The sequence below is a fragment of the Chelon labrosus genome (genome assembly GCF_963514085.1).
Source record: "Chelon labrosus genome assembly, chromosome: 2".
In the NCBI taxonomy this organism is placed as follows: Eukaryota; Metazoa; Chordata; class Actinopteri; order Mugiliformes; family Mugilidae; genus Chelon; species Chelon labrosus.
This window is the reverse complement of record NC_140338.1, coordinates 33,664,350-33,688,877: the sequence shown is the minus strand read 5'-3', so window position 1 is coordinate 33,688,877 and position 24,528 is coordinate 33,664,350. Positions and strand designations below refer to the sequence as shown.

The 24,528-nt window shown below is 40.2% G+C and overlaps 3 protein-coding genes across 3 annotated transcripts; all 3 read left to right on the top strand.

Moving 5' to 3' along the window:
* Positions 1-11,232: 11,232 nt before the first annotated feature.
* Positions 11,233-15,457, top strand: fdx2 (ferredoxin 2). The gene is made up of 5 exons (XM_084556228.1): positions 11,233-11,682; positions 11,999-12,050; positions 13,803-13,909; positions 13,989-14,076; positions 14,174-15,457. Exons 1-5 carry the CDS (start codon positions 11,496-11,498, stop codon positions 14,328-14,330), a joined length of 591 nt encoding a protein of 196 aa, XP_084412354.1. The 5' UTR covers positions 11,233-11,495; the 3' UTR covers positions 14,331-15,457.
* A 1,395-nt stretch (positions 15,458-16,852) lies between these two features.
* zglp1 (zinc finger GATA like protein 1) lies at positions 16,853-22,078 on the top strand (the record flags this gene model as incomplete). Its single annotated transcript, XM_084554466.1, has 5 exons — positions 16,853-16,886; positions 17,652-18,069; positions 18,175-18,287; positions 19,313-19,406; positions 20,388-22,078. The coding sequence occupies 5 exons, from the start codon at positions 16,853-16,855 to the stop codon at positions 20,518-20,520; spliced, it is 792 nt and encodes a 263-aa protein (XP_084410592.1). The 3' UTR covers positions 20,521-22,078.
* Positions 22,079-22,289: 211 nt separating this feature from the next.
* LOC311506666 (forkhead box protein D1-like) lies at positions 22,290-23,922 on the top strand. The gene has a single exon (XM_084570716.1). The coding sequence runs from the start codon at positions 22,903-22,905 to the stop codon at positions 23,794-23,796; it is 894 nt and encodes a 297-aa protein (XP_084426842.1). The 5' UTR covers positions 22,290-22,902; the 3' UTR covers positions 23,797-23,922.
* Positions 23,923-24,528: the final 606 nt, after the last annotated feature.

Sequence of the window (24,528 nt, the reverse complement as noted above, 5' to 3'; positions counted from 1 at the left end):
TGACATGTCTCGCTCCTTCTTGTAAACAAGCTGTGTTTGTCAGTCCTCCTCCTAGACGACTGGAGCCGCTACCAGCCACAGCAGAAACCCAAAGCTCTCTGCTTATTAAAATTGCCTTCATCCACAGTCAGTTTCTTAAGCCCCACTGCTCCTTCCCCTCCATCCCTTCCTCTCTTTCTCCTCCGATGTCATTCTTTGTGGGTTTTGGGGTTGGAGAGCTCCAGGCATCACAGAAATGGGGGCCAACTCTTTCTCCCTCCATCTCACAGCTTTCCCCCCAATTCTTGGTGCTCCCACTTTTATTTCTCTTTCCTTCCTTTCCTCACTCCATTTCTCAGGACTGGGCGTTCACGTTTTTTGAAGGGGAGGCCTTGCCAAAGCTCATGTCATGAAGAAACAATGAGGGTTAGTTTGAGAGAAAACACAGGAAGCCAAGATGCGTGGACTCCAATGAGCCTGTGCCCCAGTAAGAGCGTGAGCCAGCCAGAGTGTGGTTTGTAGGTGCAGCCCAGCGGGATTTCTACCCACGAACAGAGCGATTTACCTCACACAGACAGAACCTGCTGAACTGAACACACACAGAAATACTGACTTGCACACTTGCCAGAACAATAACACACACATTCCAAAATCCTCCATTTCCTTTCATTCCTCAAGGCAGATCATCATAAATGGTCCAGAAGATTCTTGTGTGTTTCCAAGAGTGTTTATTTTTGGCATGAGATAGGTGAGCATTTAATTGATGAAAAACTGGAGGGAGAGGAAAGGAGCAAGCACATTTTTTGACCAACATATGGGAGGGCTGATGCAGCCCTCTAGATGTCCATAAATGAACCATTGTTGATAAAAGTGATGGATGATGTTCTCTGACTTATGGAGCTGTAGATGGTATCTGTTTTATACAGACCTACAGATGGGTTTGGGGGACATGGGTTAAGATCCACACTCCATACATCAAGCAAGGCAGAGAAGACAGAAAAGACACAGAGATACCAGTGGTTTGAACTTGTTTATGGTGAGTCCTGCTCCTTACATGGGGCTTTCCACGAAAGGCCTTTCAACCGACCAACATGAAACACACTCAGGAAATGGGAGTTGGGAAGAGAACAAGACTAATCATTAACACAGAGTCAGGAGGGAGTGCAGTCTCTGTAACTGGCATATCCTCCCATTCCGCGGTTTCTTATGAATCATTAAGACGAGTTTGCAGGACAACTTCCACTCCAGTTCTCACACATGGAGTTATTATTGAAGCTGTTCAATCAAAAGAGTGAGCCTGCTAAAAGTTCACATTGTGTTTTTTGTTCATCTGCCTGCTTCTCAGGCTTTCATGCCTGGTATTGTTGCTCTTCATTAAACACTTATCCATACTGTACACAGATGGCAAAGCTGACCAATCGGGTAGAGACAACCCAAACTGAAACAAATGGTTTCATTCAACAAAAAGCTATTAAAAAAAAAAGCTGCATGTGTCGAGATATCGAGATTCACAGCTTTGATTGACACACCACGACCCCTGTTTGACTCCGGCATTTGACATTTGACCAAGAAAGGTCAGCAGGGGAGAGTTTAGGGTGGCAAAGTGCCAACAAGCAGGGAACATAATCCAAGACACCATTCTGCTGGATACACGGTATGTCCTTAATACAAGTCATGACACTTCAAAATATGCACTGTTTGTGTGAAACAGATAAAACACACTCTATAGAAGTATGCATTTGAAGATGAAAATAATTTTATGCAGAAGATCAAGGAGTCTGTCCAAGTGGCTAAGAAGTCTGAGCTACTGTTAGAGTTCATGCAGTGATGTGACAGCAGTATGCAGCACACATGGTGGATTAATCTTCAGATTCTTTTGCCAATTAATCAATGAAGGTTTTTCCCTGTAAAGTGCCGGAAAATGTTAAAAGAATATATCCCTTTGGAAACTGGAACCATCACATTGTCATTTATTAAAAAGTCCTCTACCAGTGTTCCTCATACAAAACCGCCCAAAATCCTGTCACATGTTAAAAAAAGAATAAATGGTTGAATGTTTTCTTGAAGTAAAAAAAAAGTGGGAGACTGATTAAAAATAGTGAAACTGTAGCTAAGTCTCCAAAGGAAACCTTAACATAGGGGAATGCCTCAAGGAAAGTGAAAGAGTAATTTCTAAGGTAATTCTTTCCATGAAGGGAATTTCCACACGCTGCTTTGGTTACTGTTAGACTTGTCTAAACTGTATATCCTGTGCGTGAGTGGACCCCCCTCTGCTTTCATCCTAGGAGCCTGACTATGAGAAATAATTGCCTTAGCACAAACTTTAATTAAAAAAAAAAATAAATGGCCAAATGACTGTGCGACCATAGATTTGGCAGATGCCTGCTGTGGTTACATTTCCAGTTAAGATACAGTCATCGCCCCGTCTGTCGCATTTTTTTATATGTTGATTCATATCTTGTATTCGTCTGTCAGTTTGTGTGTCTCTGTGTACATTTTCTATTAGTCATTTATTTATTTTCATTTCACATGTCTTTTTATGACCTGTCCAGGATGTACCCCCGCCTCTCGCCCGATGATAACTGGGATAGGCTCCAGCAGACCCCTTAACAGGAATAAGCGGGTACAGAAGATGAATGAATGTCTTTTTATCCGAATTTTTCTGTATTATTTTTATCCTTAATTGTTTTCTAAAAAAAAAATTAACATCACTTTAAGTGTTTACATATCACTGAGTCATACACACACTGCACGCATTGAGTTTACACATGTGTGCAGGTTTATTTCAGTCTTTATGAAGTAATGCGACCAGGTGCTGCCTTACAGACTTGAGAGAAAGGATGAGGCAAGTCTTTTGGGATGATTACAGGACACTTTGAATTCACCTGTGTATTTATGTGTGTGGATTTGTATGCTCACATCTCTGTCTGTGTCTGACTGCTTGTTTGGATGTGTGCGGTGTGGGTGTGTGTTCATGTCTTGGAATGCGTATGACTAAACCTGCATTGTGCTACGACTGAATGTTACGGTGACAGACACGCACAGTAGCATCAGACACACCTGTTTGCAACACGTCACCTCCTGAAGTGTCTGATTTTGCTTCTGGTCTTTTATGAGGTCTAAAGACGGCGATACCGAATGGCTGTGTAAATTTCACACTATAAGAGGTAATTAAAAAAAATTACTCAAACTGACTCACATATGGTTGCAGGCATTTGCAGTGTATGTGTGTGTGCGTGTGCGTGTGCGTGTGCGTGTGTGTACATCATATATTTGACAGTATCCATGTCTGTGTGTCTTTATGCAGGCGTCTCTGACCATGTCAGCAGGAAACCCCAGTGCAATAACTCACGCAATGTGGTGACAGGGACTGCTGAGATGCCCACAGCAGATACACTATCATTGCCCCTTTTCCAGGAACAAGTGCACCAGACCGTTCAACTGCCACCTGCCAAGTCTTTATCATCGACCTCCTTGTCCTCGCAAAGAAGTGTGTGCATGGACTTTCAGGGTAAGGGGTGGTGCAATATGGCCTCTGGAACAAGATAAAGTGAAGAAATCAGTATATAGTTAAAAAGTAACTAATAGGCCGGATGTGTGTATATGTATGTGAGAGAGTATGTGTGTGCCTAAATTTCCATAATGAAAATGATGCAGACCATCAATCACCTGCACACAGAGTTTCCTTCCTAGAGCATAATGGCGGTTGTAATGTTCATTTAGTTAATACATCACCATCTCAAATAAAATAAAAGATTTGGCTGTTCTTTGAATTTCACCTCTTACACTGTACTATGTATGTTAGCGGACACGTCTGGCCTGAAATCAAAATGTAATGAGCATTTGGTGCCAGTTTGAACTAGATGACTTTTCCTGAGCCTGACCCTTTTCTCTTCTTCTGTTGCACGCTCTTCTCATAAATCTGTCCCATCTAAATCCTCCTCCAGCCTGCCGCGCAAACCCTTGAGATGTAAAAGAGAATGAAGGCTTTGTTTAAGTTTGCTTAGGCGTTGCCTGAATCTTAAATCATCTCTTACAGCTTGGAGAGGCTAATCTTCTCATATGTCTTCAACCACAGCAGAGCTTTTGGTACTAACACCAACATCAGAGAGGCCCAGATTAAATCTGAAGTGTTGAAGACAAAAATCCTCTGCTGCTCACTCAGCCTCTCTGTAGTGCATATTTAAATGCACTACAGAGTGCAAAACAAATTCACTGAAGAGATGTTTGTGAGCAAAACCATTGCAAAACATATGCAGGAGGTGTGTTTACAGTCTTTAAATAGTTTGCTATTTTTTCAACAAAAGCAGCTCTTAAAAATAAAATAGTGCCTATAATTAAATTTGGAACCATCCAGAAAGGCGAAACAGGTTCAGAGCCCTGGATTTGAATGCGTCCCTGTCTGTTGCATTTCAAGGAAGCCACTAATAAATAAACACAAAACCTCCAAAACTGCTGCTATATAATCTTCTTGGAAAACATAGTAAATACAGTTTTTTTATGTATACTCTGATGTCTGCTGTCAAAGTTATGCAACCATAAAACTGTGTTGGAGCCACACACGAAATAGGTTTCCTGTGTCGTGGCGCTGTGAGTCGTTTCAGTCTGCAAGCAGCGCTGATAACACTGTTTAGACTAGACTGGGGCTTTTCTGTAGACATGTCTGATTCATGAAAAAAAATAAAAAATTTATGCTTGTGTTTTGTTTTGGTCACGGAGAGGTCGCTAGTACAAGCAGAAATTATATATTGAGTCTAATACCAGACTGACACTTTTTAAAGAATTTGTGGAAAGGAAAAAGTGTATAAGACTTTGAATATAGCTAAAAAACTAACATAATAATCAGAAAGTCATGAGAGTGTGTGACCCAGTGCCATGGGTGGTTTATATTTTGGTCTTCTTCTTCAAAAGTAGATTGTGAGCATCGATTTCCTTGCAAAAGCTTTTCTTCCTTGTCTGACTTTTAGAGGACAGAATAAGTGTTGCTTGAAGAAACCACTAAAGAATGTGACCCAAAAAGACCACAATACCAGAGCGCTGACATTTGCTTTATCCAAGAAGGCAAACGAGAAGAAAATGCCCATTTATGTTGGTTTAATTAGGAGTAAAAACTTAAAATCCATCCGTTTTAAATGTTGCGCGACCTTTGATCAACATTTGTTTTTTAATAAGATCCTGCATTAGGTAGGACAGACACAGCTGATAATAGATAATGGATATACAGGTCACCATTACCTTTAGAGTTGAATAAAAATTACATCTAAATGTGAAGTCAACCAAGTGTGTTATCATTCATTGAAATATATTGTTGAAAAGTAGAAGCTGCAATGAAAAGTTGTACTTGGAACATGTAGAGTGAAACAGAGTCCAGATTGTCACAGCACCTCTCAGTCCCCAGAGAGTCCTTGTACTCTGACTAAATGTTTCACAGGGGGGTCAGTGGAACATGGAGGGTCAATTAATGTCAGTGTTACAGCCATAATTTAAGAACAACACACCAAACACCATCGACAAAAACACACAGTGGCGATCCTAGGTTCTGGGGGGCCCAAGCCAAATATGTTATCCTCCTATTTCAAACTAACAAAATCTGTCATATAGGGTAGATTGGAGGGGATTGTGGATTAATGCCATGCATTGTAGGGCCTTCGTAGGTTTGAAGGGGTTTATGGCTGCCATTAGGGAGTTTTTCCTTGCCACCGTTGCCTTCAGGCTTGCTCTGGGGGTTTCAGGCCGGGTTTTTGTAAAGCGTCTTGAGACGATTTGTATTGTTATTGACGCTATATAAATAAAATTGAATTGAATTGAATTACAAAATATGCCTGTTACGTCCACTTGCTGAAACCAGCAAACAGATGAAAACACGATTGGGGGCTCGTCCGGGATTTGAACCCGGGACCTCTCGCACCCCCAATTCATTGGCTTTATTTTTGTTTTACCGTACTTTTACCTCATTGTGTTCGTTGTTCTATTGTACTTCTGTTGTGTTATTTATTGTATTTTATTGTGAAGCACTTTGGAAACCTTGTGTTTATTTAAATTGTGCTATATAAATAAAATTGGATTGGATTGGATTGAATCGTGTTTTCATCTGTTTGCTGGTTTCAGCAAGTGGACGTAACACAATTTTTTTTTTTTTTTAGCAGTGAACAAAAGTGGTTTATTTGCTTGTAAACCACAGGTCTACAAAGTATAATGGAGATCACAAAGGTGGGGGAGGACAGGACAAAGTGGTTGTGCCAAATAAAATGAAATTAATATAACAAAACTAGGCCTGGCTAAACTACCTCTAAAAAAGTAAAGCACAAACAAAATGCCTAACTGGCTTATCTAAAACAAAGAACTTCACCAAAACAATACAACAGTGGCACAACCAATCAACCTAGTGTCTTTAACAAGTTTCAACTACGTGAATGCGTCATGTACAGGGTACCCCAAATTTACCTAGTCCACAAACCTCCCACCACATACCTTCAAAAACACAAGTCACACCGATCTCAAACAAAGGCAAGCAGTCAAAAAAAGCAAGAGAGGGAAGGCCTGACATGCTCTCTACTTAAAGAATAGCCTCCCTCATGATAGGCCGGCCAAGGATGGAGGGAACCAGTGAGCAGCAAGGCCTGCCTACACAGGTGACGAGCAATCCTGCAGTGATCACCTGAAAAAAAACACAGGGAAAGGGGAGGAGAGAAACAAAAACACACATCTTGCTGCCTGGCACGTAACAATGCCAAAACATAGTCATACACATTTATCATTCAGATTGACATGCATGCACACACATGCATTATGAATTCACACAGACATACTGTACATTATTGATCAATGTTTGGTTAATGCATGCATGCTCTCTCCTACTCTCTGTTTCTAATACTGGGAGACCTCAGTATGTCAGGCTGGGGAACTGTACGTCCAGGACTATCATCAGCAGCACTGGAGCACCACAGGGGACTGTGCTCTCCCCTGTCCTACTCACCCTGTACACCTCGGACTTCAACTACAACGCAGAGTCATGTGCAGAAGTTCTCAGATGACACTGCGATTGTGGGGTGTATCACGGATGGACAAAAGCAAGAGTACAAGACTCTAGTACAAGACTTTCTCCCACTTTTAATCTCTATACTCTGTAAAGAACCAAGTTAGTCATGTGTCCTCCTGCCATGTATGTATTTGTATTTTCAAGATTTGTTTACAAATGGGCCTGAAGCTGGAATTATCATACTTTGGCAGCACAGTGGTGTAGTGATTAGCACTGATGCCTCACAGCAAGAAGGTTCTGACTTTGAATGGGCCGACTGGGGCCTTTCTGTGTGGAGTTTGCACGTTCTCCCTGTGTCTGTGTGGGTTCTCTCGGGGTACTCCGGCTTCCTCCCACTGTCCAAAGACATGCTTTCTAGGTTAATTGGTGACTCTAAACTGTGATCCTACAGAGAACAAGCGGTTACAGAAAATGAATGAATGAATGATCATACTTTTCCCCTTAAGAGTGGAACAATTGCTTTTTTTGGCGTATTTGTTGACATGATTTGTTACACCTCTATGACCTCCCAAGACTTTGACTTCTCTCTGCAATTCTTCATTATCTGAGGTCAAAGGTCAACAGTCACTGGTCAATACTGTCTATCATAGCCCAGACGGTAGTCATTGTCTGTGACCTCCAAACCACATCCAAACCTCAAGCTTGAGCAAACACCTCACTGGTGACCGTTGCTCAGTTTTTTCAGTGTTGCATGTGAAAAGGGTCATAATTACAAATAACTCAAAACAAATATGAGCCCCATGGTGACTCCTAAAGCTTTTTCACGTTTAAAGGTTTGACACACAATGAAGAGAAAGTGTCCCAGGGAGTTCTAACATGTCATAGAATTTTAATCAGAAGCTATTTTCTTTGCAGTAATCCCAACTCCCAGGCTGCTGATGCTGGGTTTACTCACACTTATGGTAAGTTTGCCTTCTGCCTGAGGAACCAGCATTCCCACACAAATGAAGCATGAAAGGACTTAGGGGCACTCTCATACCTGTTTCTAATTACTTGCTCTCAGATGTTTTCATGAGTCATCAGAGAAAAAGGAGTCATGACAATGCTGATCACATGCAAGTACAGAAACACATGGTGGTTTCAAACATTAAGATGAAGTTCATGATAAGATTGAAGGGAATTCAGTTAGAGCTGTTCAGTTATCTTCTACTATCAATACCCTTAGCAGTATGGCAGCTGTGAACTTTCTAGCAGGATTACTGAAACTAATTCTTGTCTCACTGAGCTGGACTAAAGGAAGTAATTACAGCATTTTTGGTGTCAGATTTGGTGTTAGAATTTTGCTTGTATATATATTCAGTTTTTCAAATCATGTGTGTTTTATTTATGTGTGTATATATACACACTCTTGGGGTGGTGTCATTCTCAAGCTCGGGTCCTTTACCAGAGGCCTGGGAGTTTGAGGGTTCTGTGCAGGATCTTAGGTGTTCCTAGGACTGCGCTCTTCTGGACTGAGGCTTCTAATGTAGTTCCTGGGACCTGTTGTATGTGTGTGTGTATATATATATATACAGTATATATATACATATATATATATACACATACACACGCACACACACACACACACACACACATATATATATACATCAACAGTTAATGTTTTTAACAGTGTCAGGAGGGAGATAATTCAACTGTATGATCATTTTGGAGGACGTAGTTTGTGGTGCCATTAAACTATTGAGTTAACTCCAAAGATGTTTCTGTTATTTAGCCTAGCCCACTGACTAAAATGGGGTTATCAGAATAATAGAAACATGTGTACCCTATGCTCCTGCAACAGATCTGGGTACAGACTAATCCACAGTCTATATGTGGGTGGCCTAGGTTGGTGTAAGCATTTATACTTGTGGCTTATGTGTCAGCATTATTCTGTAATTATGTCACAAAAATGCTAGTCTGCAGCTAGTAAGATGTGTCGAGGTTTTCCGTGTGCTTCAAGGAGTGGCGCCTGCAATGGAGCAGTTCATGTTGGAGTTGGCAACAGAAACAGAAAACAGAGAAGACATCTGAATAGATGCTGGCAGAAAGAGGGTGAAATTTCAGTGCTTGTTTAAGACACTCAGAGACGTGGAAGAGAAAATGCATCTCAGATCAATCACAGTCGTAGCAGTCTGCAGCACTGCAGCGTGTTGTTACATTTCTGGCTATGTCGGGGATACAGGGTTACAGCATACAGAGTTGCTCACACTGAATATCAGCTCTTGAGCAGCTCTCAAATATTCAGCTTCATTTTAAAGAATCTCCTCAAACATCTGCAGCTGTTTTACAAAAATTACGTGAGGTGTAATTATTCATGTTTTAGCGGAATATATTCAGCTGCGGATCAAATGAGCTTATATGAGAAGAGTACTATTTTAACTTAAAAAAAAGAAAAGAACAATTCTTCATACTGTTTTGGCCTGTTGATGCTTTATAGTTTGGAATATTCATATTTTTACACAGCAAATACTTGGCAGCCAAATGCATTTACTATAATTATATTACAAGGTTTTTTTGGAAGTAAGAAAAGTATGGAATCAGCTGCGAGAAACCCCATTTTCACGTTCCAAATGGTGATATTTTAAAGGCTTGGTATTAACCTTTATGTGACAACAGGTAAATACCAAAAGTTTTGTTTTCAGTGATGAAGTCTAACGAGTAAAAACAACAGTGGGAGTGCCGATGTGAGTGACTGAAAGCACCCAAAGGACTTCTGAGAAACATAGTGTTTTTCCTTGCTTTATCTGTCCTTGGAAACATGAGCTGTGCACATAAACACAGTGTGCTCTCTGGAGATTCAGCAGATCACTGTATCATGCCTAAAATGACTATGCATGCTGTGCTGATGGGATCTGTTTGAGCATATATATATGTTAAGAAGAGTCTCGTTTAGGTTTTCAAGATGAACAGCTTAAGGAAGTGTGAGTATGTGCGTGCATCTGTGTGGGGGTGTTGAGTTTTTTTTTTTTTTTGTGCTGCATGGTCATAAGGGAGTAAAGGGAGTGTAATCTTAGGGAACAGCTAAAGGCCACTTTATACCCCCCCCCCCCCCCAACACACACATCTGCACGACCTGAGGACAAGAGAGCCCAGTGATATACTAAGGACTCTAGATTCACACTTCACAGACATACAGGTAAACTGTCCCTGGGCAGTAATCCAGAGCAGGTGTGTGTGTGAGAAAGTACATGCACAAAAGCTTAACAGCGTTTCATTATGTGTATTTAGAGTATATAAAGTATAATAATCTGAATGCCAGTGAGTTGACTTCCAGCTCTTGCTATAAAATAAAAAAGCAGACAGAGTGGTCCATTTACTTTTTTATGGCTAGCCACATGGGAGGCACTCCACAGGCACATCCAGATGGAGGGTTTAGTATACATCTGAAACCCCACTTTAAATGTGTGCTTTCCCCAAAACCACAGTTCATTATGAGACACTGAAGGAAAGATAAGAAGTGAAATAAAATTCATGGTGTATTCAAGAGAATAAACTCCCTGATCATTAGGCAGGTATATAAATCTCATCTCAACATCAACACAACACTCATGTGTAAAATGGTTGTTTATTTATTAGCAACTCATTTTTTAAACTTCCTTTCTCTACTAGTGGAATTTAAGGACAGACAGGTAGAAGCAGAGCCCCTGAGTCCTTCATCTGCCTCTAGCCATAACATCACTTCTCTGTCTTCACACACAAGTAGTCTGGTCTGCATCACATTTCTTATCTAAGTTTGTTATTCTCTACTTACAACACACAAACAGTACTGGCAGCTGTGGAGCTTCTGCTGTATGTCACATTTTGATTCTTCTGAATTATTACCACAGACCTGCTTCCATAACCAGAGGAATAACTTTTAACAGGACTAGTCAAATGGAAACAAAATACAATTTGTTAAGTGTGGCATCCAGAATTACCACTTTGCACTTCTTTGAAACATTTTGGTATAGATTTTACTTTATATTATTATTTTATGACCAGTCTCTTGGGGTGTAAAGTAATTAAGTATATTTGCTCAAGTAATGCATTTTGATATAGTTTTGAGGTACTTGAGTGATTCCACTTTATTCCTTTCAACACAAATATTTATGACATCATTTTGATACCGCTATATTTGTACTGGCAGCTGTATTTACTTACTTTTCATATTATGATGATCTAGTGTTAGAGAAACTAATAGCACCAAACAGTATAGAAGTACTTTTACTTTCAATTCTTTTAAAAATAGTTTTACGTGAATCTTTAATGCATGACTTGCATGAGGTGTAATGAAACACATTAGTACTCACTTGACAAAACATTTCGTACAGTAGTGAAAACAAATGCATTCTAAGGGCATACTTGTACTAGGACTGTTCACTGCGCACACGTTTCTCTTGTAGAAGTTGAAGCAGCTGCGGCCTCTGCTGTCAGAGCAGCACGTCGCAGAATAGACGTCACGCCATCATCGCTCTTTTTTCTTATTGGCTGCTTTCGGTCACGTGATAAAAACAGAGTAATGGCGGCCGCCGCTGCAGTCCGGTCGAGCGTGGGGCTGACTTTGAGACTTTCTAGAGTTATACCGGACTGTAGTACATGTCCACTGTACAGGTTTAAGAACTGTGCAAACGGAGTTACTAACGTACTTAGTAGAGGCTCCTTTGATAGTTTCCGAACGATAAATCGACATTTACAGACGACTATAGGTGAGCACTGCAGCTTTGCTAGTATTTTTGCCTTAATCAGTAATTCGTCGCTCGGTACTGTTTGTTTACGATTAGTCTGAATAAGCAGTTTTAGGTTATCCTTTTTTCCCATTGTTTAAGTTATTGACAATACCAGCAAAGTTTGCTCTTGGCTAAAACAGCTATTATTTGAGTCGAACGTCCTCTCAATAACACTTGTGTAACTTCACTTCAGCCCTATTGGGGTTATGAAACTTCTGCAACAAGTCAAATATTCTTTTTGGTGAGGAGGAGCAGAAACCTAATAAGTCTACTGTGCATGCTTCTTTTTGTCAAGGTCTTTACCACAGTGAGGAGGGGAGCTCCGATGCAGAGGATCGAGAGGACGTGTAAGTTACTGCTTTTATTGTGAATTTATATGGGACTATCAGTTATTAAGTGCGCACATTATAATTGTTGTCCACACCAGAGTCCGTGGATGCGTCCGTTTAATATCCACATTTAATCTCAAGTGAAAGATTAAAATGAAATGTTCATTATTTTCCACACTGACCACATCCTGAACTGAAGTGAAGCAGAAATTGATATTGAATTGAACAGGTGGTAGCTCTCAGAACTGGCTCAGAACCATTATACAGTTATTCATTTCAGTATTTTGAAGAGTTGAAGAAGTAACTATTGTTGAGCATGAGGTTGAAAAGATTAGTAGGGGTGAAGTCAGGATTGCATTGAAGAGGCTGTGGAGTGGGAAGGTGACTGATGACATACCTGTGGAGGTATGGACGTGTTTAGGAGAGGTGGCAGAGGAATTTTTACCTGGTTTGTTTAACAAGATCTTGGAGGGTAAGAGGATGTCTGAGGAATGGAGGAGTTGGTAACGATTTTCAGGAACGAGGACGAAGTGCAGAGTTGTGGAAACTACAAAAATATCAAGCTGAAGAGTAGTGGAAGCTAGGCTAAGGGGAGAAGTGAGCATTTGTGAGCAGCAGTATGGTTTCATGCCAAGAAAGAGTACTACAGATGCAATATTTGCCTTGGGAATGCTGATGGACAAGTACAGAGAAGGGCAGAAGGACCTACATTGTGTATTCGTAGATCTAGAGAAGAGCTATGGTATTGTTTAAGGTCTGGAGTGGCAGAGAAGTATGTGAAGAGAAGAGTGGTGCAGGATATGTATGAGAGTAGTAAGACAGTGGTAAGGTGCGCTGTAGGTATGACAGAGGAGTTCATGGTGAAGGTGGGACTGCATCAAGGATCAGCTCTGAGCCCCTTCCCGTTTGCTGTGTTGATGCACAGGTTGACAAATGTGGTCAGGCGGGAGTCTCCGTGGGTGATGATGTTTGCAGACAACATGGTGATCTGTAGCAAGAGCAGGGAGCAGATGGAGGAAAATCTAGGGAAGTGGAGGTTTTCTCTGGAGAGAAGAGGAGTGAAGGTTGGCCAAAGCAGGACTGAATACGTGTGTAAACAAGGGGGACCCGAGTGAAACGGTAAAGTTACTGGGACCAGGGGTACAGAATGTGCAGGACATTAAATACTTAGGGTCAACAGTACAGAGCAATGGGGAGTGTGAAAAAGAGATGCACAGGCAGGATGGAATGGGTGAAGAAAGGCATCAGGTGTGTTGTCTGATGCGCAGATGGAAGCGGATGATCCGCTGTGGTAAACCCTGAAGGGTGATACTGTTTGTTTTGACACATTTTCTCTGAGAACCAGCATGAACTTTTTTCGTTGGACCACACAGGTCAGCCCTTGCTCCCCACATGCATCAATGAGCCCCATGACTCTTTCGCTGATTCACTCAAATTCTTCCACGTCCATTTTTGACTAGTTAGTCCCAGCTGGCTTCTGACTTTTTATGAGGCCACAACTCTGCAGATATTTGCCTTCACTCACAGTGTGTAGTAGACGAGAGAAAGTTGAGTCACCTTGTGGTTATGTAAAACAGGTGTATTTATTACGTATAAATATACATATACATATTTCATTGCATGCAAGTGCATGAAACTTTTTAAATAATGCTAAATAATTTAGAAATCTCATCTAATGTTGATTGTGATATTTTGAGCATAAAGATGTGAATTATTGTATTACTGGTTTCAAGTAAATTTTTTTTAAATAGATTGATGTCTGCTCTTTAGGGTCAATGTGGTGTATATAGATCGGTCGGGCCAGAGGATTCCAGTTAAGGCCAAAGTGGGAGATAATGTCCTGTATTTGGCTCACAAGCACGGAATTGAACTGGAAGGTGAGTGTTGATACGGTGGAACTGTGACATGCCGTTGAAATAGTTTGTTGCTTGACATTCGTGTTTCTGTTTCATTTAGGAGCCTGTGAGGCCTCATTGGCCTGCTCAACATGTCATGTCTATGTGAGTGCTGCGCATTTTGACCAACTGCCAGAGCCTGAAGAGAGGTATGTCTGCTGCTATTTTCTTTAAGCATGTATTCATCGGGTGTGATGGTGTGAAAGAAAAATCTCAGTAAATGGTAACGAATATCTTGATCCTTAGGGAGGATGACATGCTTGACATGGCGCCCATGCTTCAGGAGAACTCCCGGCTGGGATGTCAGATCATTCTCACTGCAGAGCTCGACGGCATTGAACTCACTCTGCCCAAGGTCACCAGGAACTTCTATGTGGATGGTCATGTTCCCAAACCCCACTGAGAATAGGAGCCAAAGAAAAAGAAAAACGAGGTGTCGTTGTGAGCTAGACACCGTGTGTGCTGGTTGAGTGAGGGGGCGACCATGAAGGGATGCACGGCTAGGATAGTAAATCCTGTAGCAACTCCCAAAATGTCTTGCCAACTGAAGAATTCCACAGTTAACCAATGACATTACAGGCTGGCAGATGAGATGAAGTAGTCAGACACTACATGAGTCTCACTGAAGGTGATATTAATGGTTACTACAAAACTTAGCTGATGGTTTAACTGATCATATATTTATTTATGTGGAGTGTTCTCAGGCCATCTTTAAGAAACCATTCGATCTCACAAACTATTGTTAAAACACCAGTCATTGTTTTTTTTTTAAACAAAACAAATGTTTCTGCTATTGAATGGAACATTCCTTGTTACAGCTCGTATACGCACAAGTATCACAAGATGATGTCAATCATTTAGGCCAGTCCATAATTACCACACTGGTTCACTGGTCAGGTATTGTATGCATTTACATTTCTATTTACCATGTCCACTTATAGATGTTGCAGTGTGTTATTGAGAAGCATTCGGACTATAGTCGTAAACCTCAGAGAAGTTTTCTTCTCACAAAATAGCCATATATTAAATGTATTTGCCCAAAGCTTAAAGGTTGACAAGGCATATGTATTCACTATAAACATTTCAGAACATTCAGCTTATTTGAGTCTTTAAGGAAAATGGCATTTAAACGCACATGGAACCTCACTGGTGTCAGTGACTGAGACTTGATTGGATCCTGTTCAGCTGTGCTCAGACCCAGAACTGGAGGAAGATGAGTTGGTTTTGAAAATTTATGTTACCATAGTTGATAAGTTTAAAATATCTACTCTTTATTCGAGTCTACTGTACTTTTCCAACAAGCGCACAAATGTAAGTGAATTACATATACTATGTGTTATGAAATGCAAATATTTAAAATTGTGCAATAAAATCAGTTTTAAATAAGATGTTTGAACTTCTGAAGTGTTTACACTAATCACCAAAATTAATTTAACCACTGCTAATTTTACTGCATGATTAGCAGGGACTTGATGTTGCCAAAACATTTTTACTCCTTTTCTTGTGCTGTCAGACATGTAAAAAAGTGCTCTGTTCATCAGTTACTGACTGAAGCTGAAGCTCGGGGTGGGCCGCACTTTTATGCCTAATCTAGCAAACCAAAAACACGCGCGTTAACTCCGTTTGGTCCAAACACGGATCCGGTAATGTAGCAAACATCAATCAAGTATATATCCGGGAGTCGACGGGTTTCACGTTTTAGCTGACGACCGACCTGAAGATCTAAGGTGAGCAGTAGTACAGGGAGACTGACGATTGGTTTTGTAGTTGTCTAACTTTGATCATAAAGTCGAAGTAAGCCTTTCCACAGGTGGAAAGGACAAAGATTGATTAACTTCATGCAATGACGTTAACAGTTCCAAACTTTTAGGTGGCTGATGTTCAATCACAGACAATGGATCAAAACATCCAATTTAAAAGCTACTGAGTTCTGGCTCATCCTATAAACCCGTAGTCTAACATACTGTAGGCTATGATTCCGCCACAATCCTTACAGAGTTAAAATAAAGTGTTGTTAAGTGTACCATCCTTAGTTCATAGAGTTTTGACTTTAATGAGCGAAGAATGTAAATATGAGTGAAGATGGCGGGCAGTCAATTTGTAGTGAACCTCATCATCACGTTCAAGTGTTAATGCACGCACAACGCCACGACGTACAGGTGCGCGTGCCACATTCAAATTCAGACAACCGCGAACTGCTACTGCTGCTATTCCAGAAAGTGCTGCATTTGTGCTCTGAAACACATTTAAACTTCATAGGTTTGCTAAGTTTTGTTACATTCCTTCCGGTGAGTTAACCAATTTCTGATTTAAATCGATTTTAGAGCAGGTAGCTTTAAATAATATACATTTTAAGTACACTTGCACGTTGTTAGGCGTTGGAATAAAAACAAACCCTACTATTCCCGGTAGCATATGCAGAATTAAAAAAATAAATAAAATAAATGAGGTTTTCAAGAATGTTACACATTAAGGAAACTACCTGTTACCACTGTTACTGTTGTGTATAAAGATATTGTATTTGTACACAAATAATTTAGCTCTCTTGTTGGATATATAGGCCTACTTGAATGTCATTATTACATACCCGCATAAAAGTCAAACAGCGTTCTGATGTGTTGTGTCAATGTGTGAAGTCACATTAGGCCTCTACAGTATGTCTGTAGTTTGAGAGCAGTTCAGATGAGATGTAGGTTTTTCAAACTTTATGGCCGAAAGGGCTAAAATTATACATTTTACGAAAGAAAAAGCAAACATTAGAGGAAGATTTTAATTTTTTATTTATTTATTATTTTTTACAGCAATTCTCTTGTCTCTGTCTTTAATCATACGACTTCCTCTGACACCGGGTAAGAAATTCATTATGTAAAAGCTGTTTGATTTTATTTATGATGCAGACGCTGCTTCAGCATGAGCACAGGACCAATGGCGCAAGCTACCTCAATCCATGGAAACCAGAGTAAAGTGGAACACGATGACTCCCATCCTGCACTCTTCTACCTTTTCCAGGAAGTTTCCAAGCTAGCATCCCCTAACCACAACATTTCTCTAGACACAAGTTCACCCAGTTTACTTAATGAGGCATCTAAGAAAGATTCATTAGTAACTGAAATGAAAGAAGAGCATACACAGTCATTTCAAATCTCTAATGATTCCTGTCTGTATATGTTGCCGTATAATCAGGTGAATAAAGAGAAGGCAGAAACTCCTAGCAGCAAGGCCACCTCTTTGGTTGAGCCACAGTGTGAACACAGCAGCCCTTGGAAAGTGCTGAGTCTGATCAACCTTCACTGTGAAAGGCTGCTACATAAAAGAGATGTGGAACAGTTAGGCCCAACTTCAGTATTATCTACCACAAATTCAGCAACCAAATTATTGACTACAGAACCAGATGTTACTTCTAGAAGTGATGGTTGTGAATGCACTTCAAGACTGTCTTTTCTTCCCTGTGAGCAACAAGAAATCACAACCTCTGTCAGCCCGGTGGAAGATGTAAAAGATGATCATAAATTGTGCTGTGAGGTAAACTCTGAGTTGGACTGTAGTGTTCAACTACAGACTAGTGAGAAAACCCACACTGTCGAAAATGCTATGTCACGACCATACATCCCCAACGTATGTGTAAATGCTCAACTGACTTTGAACTCAAATGACAAGGCAGGTGTTGCTCTCCCAAAGCGATTGCTAACACTGGACCACAATGCAAACTTTACTTTGTCTACAGAGTCCCCATGTGACACCCAGCTACACCCTCTGGTGTCCATCACGCCTTCTTCAAATTCAACATCTCTCATATTTAGCATTGCAGAAAGATGTCCCTTAATCTCAAGCCAAGATGATAAAACCACACCTTCTAAACCACAACGTACACATCCTTCCGTAGAAGAAAAATCCCCCTTAGCTACCCACCTGAAATCCTCGAGTGCTAATGTGTCTTATGGAACATCAAAACTAGTACAAAAGGAGCAACCTGGTCTAACTTCAGCCCATCAGAGGAGAACGAAGACTCCAAGAAAACAACCTCATCCAAGTCGGAGTGCTGATATCCAAGACCCAGACTTCCAGGGGGTGACGTTCAGGATAGACACGGAGCTGGACGACAATAGGGAACAGAGTCGACTTCTCATAAGATCAAAGTACAGGTAAACAAACCTATAGTTTTGCATTGGAATTTACAAAATGGTGATGTAAACTGTAGTTAATTGTACACATATTATTGGTGTCTGTGACATATGGTCCCGTGACAGCAAGGAGCTCTGCAAGAGTGTGAGAAAACAGAGGGTGAGGACACGGACATCACAGAAATCACTTAAAACTAGCAGCTCAGATGAGGAGAATGACCAGACGACTAATGTTTTAAGTGAGTATCTATCCTGTTCAATGAAGCTGCTCAGTTTGTATTGACGATTTCACAGGAGTTACGAACACACATGCAGTACCACACATTTAATACCAGGTCAGGTTTATTGTTAATATACAGCCCCAGAAAGCTGTACAATCTAAACACTATCCTCAGCTCCACGGTTCAGAGAAAGAGACATTAATGTGGGAAGTAAAGGAAAACCCTCAGGAAGTGTTTAGATACAGTATATTAAGTTTTTAGTTGTAGTAATTTAAAAGTTTAGTGCCCAGTTCAAATTTTAATAATAATATGTATTTAACATGAAAGCATCTGCACCCTTAACATCATAGTTAAAATGATGGCATGAAGTATACAGTACATTTTTGTGAAATGCTCACTTTCAGCACTAGATGGCGCCCCATCACATTATTCAACTATATCAGGTTGGACTGTATTTAGAATAACTACTGTGCATTGGTTTCATGGCTTAGTTATGACTACAATTAATCTATTTAAGTACATTTTGATACTCTTAGTACTGTTTAGTTGCTGAGTATCAAAATATTCTTAAACAGATTAATTATAGTCATAACTATTTCTCTCTAATACACTTTAAATTTCTAACCTTTTTTCAAGATGAAATCTCTGATTCTTCCCTGGTCTAAAGGGAACACAGACAACTTCCACCATTTTGAGAACAAACAGCCTGTCTTGGCTGTCTGTGTTTAAACTGTGACACCACCCACATATACAGTCTTGTTTTCTTATTAGGTTAATTACATGAAAATATAACTAAAGTGTTACAGTTAACATGATAATAATAATAGTATTATACAGTATGGAAGAATTTGACTTTTCCAAATGAAATTATCTTTAATTTCACTCAATAATGTATTGTTCTTCAGTCACTTGGCCTATTGTTAACCACATTTAAAAAAAAAAACAATAATAATCTCTGACGTCAGTTATCTTATTCATAAATAGGCCCTCTGTTCAAAAAGACTTTCACATAAAATTAATATGTTTAATTTCTGTTTGACAAGAGGATAAAGTCTGTGCATCATGCAGCACCAAGAAGACCCCCATGTGGAGAGATGCAGAGGACGGGACTCCACTCTGTAATGCTTGTGGAATAAGGTAGCTCATATTAACACTGCTGCACATTCAGGATTACAAAACAAGAACACATGAAGCTGTGCATTAGTCTCCTCTGTTGGATCAGATTTTAAAACTTCATGAAACATGAAATATTAGACTGCAAATGTTGTAGATACAATTTAGTTTGTCTTTTCACATTTTTCCACAAGTTATTTTCAACAGTCCTGTCTGAAGATTTTCAGTCATCCTGATCATAGTATATCTATAACAAATCCAAAACAAGTCAACAGTTACCTGCAACAAAACCTCTCTCAGTAAAACTGTTAACTACAGACTTGTACCCAGCCGCAGACACCAAAATAGATGCCTTCCAATGTTACAGTCTTTTGAGTTTAGAAAAACAGTGTTTCAGTGCTGAGACAAAATTTTGTAATTTTTAGTAATTTCATTCTAACTCTACAAGATACCTGTGTGTAACTTGCACTTCACATAATCTTCACATAAACTTTGAAATATATTTTTACTCATAGGAGGATTTTGATCCACCTATACTAAACTCACATTATGAAGGGATCTCTTAATGGCTAGTGTGAACAGCTTACAGCAATCAAAACCTCAGTGTCAGTATCATTGTCACTGAAGGCACCCAACTGTGTATTTAGCAGACCTAACCCTAACCCCAAAAATCTGTATAGCTATCCTTTATATCACTGATTTAACTCTGTTTTTACACCCAAACGTCAGACATTACAGAGACTTGACTCCTGCATGGTGTGCCTGCCAAATCTATGAGCAATTAATGTGAGATTGACCAAATAAAACACTCTTGTTAGTACTTATAGGCACATGTTTTTACTTTCAGTATCTTAGCCTGCAGATGGAAACACAGGTTTGTTCAGATATAAATGTTATAAATAAATGCCAACTTTTTCTGAGAATTTGATAAAACTTAATTCATCTTGACATCTGAACCTTAAAAATAAATCAACCACTGCTGTATTGTTTTTCTGACTTTTGAAGGTATAAGAAATACAGAGTGCGCTGCGTCAACTGCTGGCATATCCCTAGGAAAGAGGGGAACTCAAACTCATGCTGCCTCAAGTGCGGAAATTTTGTGAGAATGGCTTCAGCTCAGCGGAAACACACCACCTAGGGGAACTTACACAGAGCACAGGTTTTTATGTGCACACGTGACAGAGCTTGAACAGAGAAGTTCAAGACAATATTCTCTGCATCTGCAGAGCTTAGTTCTTTAAAATCCTCTCCGGGTGTGACTGAAAATACGGGGAGCGACATTATTCTCATGACTATGCTCTTACATCTTACAAAGTATTGGAATAAGTCACTGGTGTGCTTTTGATAACAACACTCAAGTATTGCCCTGTATAGCAGCTCTCAAAATGTCACTGTATTCATCAAAAATGATAAACAAAAATTCTGTAATAATATCTTAAAAATGGAGGACAGTGTCTGAAAATGACCCGTGCTTCAGTCAGTACTGTTTGTGCTCTCTAAACTGCATGTAAACCAGCATGTGTGACAGAGCTTGTACAGTTTGTTTTCCTCTATTGATATTGACACTGATGTATAGTAATGAAGCACACTTGGAGCAGAGCAGAGGATCATTTGGTAGAAATACCTGGGATACTGAAGGAGTAAACATGTTCAGTGGAATGCTTAGTCATGACTGTTGACGCTTTTCATCCAGATATTCTTGTTTGTTGTGTTTAATGGTAAGCATTGCCCAACAACTGCCAGAAAAATGTTATTTCTGTGCAAATATGAAGATAATTGCCGTGTTCACTGTTATTAACTGCAAAATAATTGAAGTTTTGTGACCCTGACAGCAACACTGTGTGCTGTGTTCAGTTGATATCCATTTTGTGTCACAGTTTATAAGTTATTTATTTATTGTGTTGTGTTGATCATTGCTTCTGTTTGTGGTTGTATTTGAGGTGTTTATTTCCTTTCTTGGTGTTTATATTTGTTGTTGTTTTGGGGCAGTATTATATTTTGCTGGTTAAACTGGGACACAGGTTTCTTAAGCATTGCTGTTTACTTCGAGGGGGGGAAAAAAACATTTTTGTGTGCATATTCTTGAGTTTAGGTCTGTAATAAATTCAGTCATAAATCTCTGATATGTTTCCTGTTCTTTCATGTGTGTAGGTACCTGTAGAAAGTCTGCATTTGAAATAATTCCCCTGCTAAAAATGCAAGTATTAAATGATATAATGGCTTCACATGGGTATACATAGCACCAACTATAGTGAGAGGGAAGAAATGTGCAGTAATGAGGCTTCCCACAGTTTCCTCAGCCCACCATGCACTACAGGCCAAGTTTGCCTAGTGGGTGGCCTCACACGGATTGATACAGTGCAGCTATTATTTCAAAACGGATTACGTCGTATGAGAGTTGCCTCACCATGTGCCAAACCATCCAGCAATGAGGAATACTGAAGGAAATGAGAGCTGTGTAAGCCAGAAACATAAACTCCGTACTCGTTCAGGTTTTATGTCAAACTCTGAAACACCTCACCTACTGTGGTCACTTACACATCAACTGTAAACAATAATAAACAGTGCTGGAAACTCTGCAGTGTACAGCACGTTTTCTCAAGCACTGCTTTTTTGTTGTTCTTCTATTTTGGGTCCAACAATTTTATATTTTTACTCAGTCAGCATTTAAAAGAAAAACTTTGTGCAATTTACTCAACTACATTTACTTGGTACTAGATAGTGGTTGGTTTTTTTTTTCAAACAAAACACAACTCAGCGATGTGATTTATTGCCCTTCATTAACACATTTTGCATGTGTCACGTGACAAATATACCATTTAACTACTGTTCACGAGTTCACCCATGATACTTGTTACCGGAAAGAGAGCCAACGTTGTTGCCAATGTTTTTATTTAGATTTTGTGGATTACTTAAATTATATTTTGCATTGGTGAATTTTTGCTCATAAACCATGCAATAGTTTTACAGCGTATTGCTACTTGACTTTCTCTGAAAACGTCTTCCCACAGAGTGAATCACTTTAAGTTCCTGTGCCAGTGAACTTTGTAGTCCAGCAATAACATCTATTTAGTTAAAGGGAACACAGAATAAATTAGAAACTGCCTTTGAGAGGAATCTAACAAAAATACTCCAAACGAAAAGAAAACTACAACTTTTATAAAATAGTGAAAAATGACAAAGAAGTCAACAATAGGCCAACTTTTCAATTTGATACTTCAGATGTTTGAAATTAATTGATTATTGCAACACCCGCACTATCATTAATGGGTTTCTATCATAAACAACTGGAGGTATATTTATAGATAGTTCCTTCGCGTTTGTATCTGCTGTTGTTTAGATGAAGACAGGAGGAGACGAGAAGGAGGAGGAGAGAGTTTACAGTGGGAGGCTAAGGAGTCAAAGATGCAGTCAGATGCGAAGTTTTTTCTGTGAATGTAAGGGAAGAAGTGTCCATTTCTTTCCTGGACAGGCTTAGTCTCGCCTGCTGGGGCCGCCGTCCCACCGGACACTCTGGACCATGACCTTGGACCGCAAACTCATGGAGGAAACGGGCATTGACGTGGAGGGTCTGACAGACTGCAATGAAGATGTCAAGAACACGGATGTTGCAGTGTTTAGTGAGAGCAATGTAGACTTGGATCGACGCGCTTCATCCTTCACTCCTAAAGTTCAGGAAGACTTTGTAGTCCGGCTACAGGATGGTCCGGGCAGGAGAACCGCCTCTGTGAAGCCTCCGTACTCTTACATCGCCCTGATCACCATGGCCATCCTCCAGAGCCCGAAAAAGAGGCTCACGCTCAGTGAGATATGTGATTTTATCATTCAGCGCTTCGCCTACTACCGGGAAAAGTTCCCAGCGTGGCAAAACTCAATCCGTCACAATTTGTCTTTGAATGACTGCTTTGTCAAAATGCCCCGGGAACCTGGGAATCCGGGCAAGGGGAATTATTGGACCCTGGATCCCATGTCCGCAGACATGTTCGAAAACGGGAGTTTTCTTCGTAGAAGAAAACGCTTTAAGAGGCAACGCTTCTATTTGCGAACGCCGAAGGACTCCAGTGCGCAGGAGCGCAGTCTGATTCCAGTCTTTCCTCTCCTCGGAGCGCACGGGGTGGGTTCTAGTCTCTATGGTCCAGATTTGTTTCGCGATCTAGACATTGGAAGTTGCGTTAGGAGCCACATGAGCCCCAGAACCCCACCTGTAAGCAGCATTATACCTGCGCTCTCCTCGCTCCTCTCCAAGAATTTCCCTTCTTGTCAAACTTTTCAACATTTCGACCCAGAATGTTGCGCGGCTGTCTCATCTTTGGCTCCCAACACCCCTTTCATGCCTCCTGCCACGCTCCACGGAGTGATTCCCAACTACCATGTTTCTCAACTGCCCATCTTCCCCCCTGGGATTATGAATTAAACTCATTTAAAGTAATCTAAAGATTCTCGCCTGTCCGGACCTCACGGAGAACTGAGAGCTCTTCTTCCTCTGTGTGTTAGCACAAACTCACAGTACAAGTTAAATAAAATTCCGAATAAATAAAATACAAGCATTGTTTTTAACATTTCATTTGACTGATCGAGGTAGGATGTTTTAACAACTTTATACATTTTTAGTATTAGTATTTGGAATAAAAGTTTTCGTGTTCGTTTTAGTGTTTGTGTAATTTGAATTAAACCTCACTAAGACACAATCAAATAGGCTAACGCTGGTTTATGATCTAGAAATATATATAATTTTAAATAGTTTCAATGTAAATTGTTTCTACATATTTTTGATATAATAATAATTACTACAATTTCTTAAAAGACAATACAGCTTTAACTTGACCTAGGAATAACAGATAAATTGCGGAGCGTACCTTCACGTCACTGGCTTTAAAAAGAATCGGAAACTGATCACATATGGCAACATGTCTGCATTTTTTAAACTCTGCTCTCCATGACCGATTAGCTTTAAATGGAGTAGGATGCGCAGGCTTCCTCTCTCCCTCCATGGTTTACTGAGTGTCCATTTGAGTTCCGCCTATGCGTGAGATCCTTTCCTGCGTCGTGAACAGCTCTTCATATCACAACACACGCTGGTCTTGTCAGCTTCTGTCAGCCTCTGCTACGGTCATGTCCCTGGTGCTGTTATGTTCAAGGAACAGGC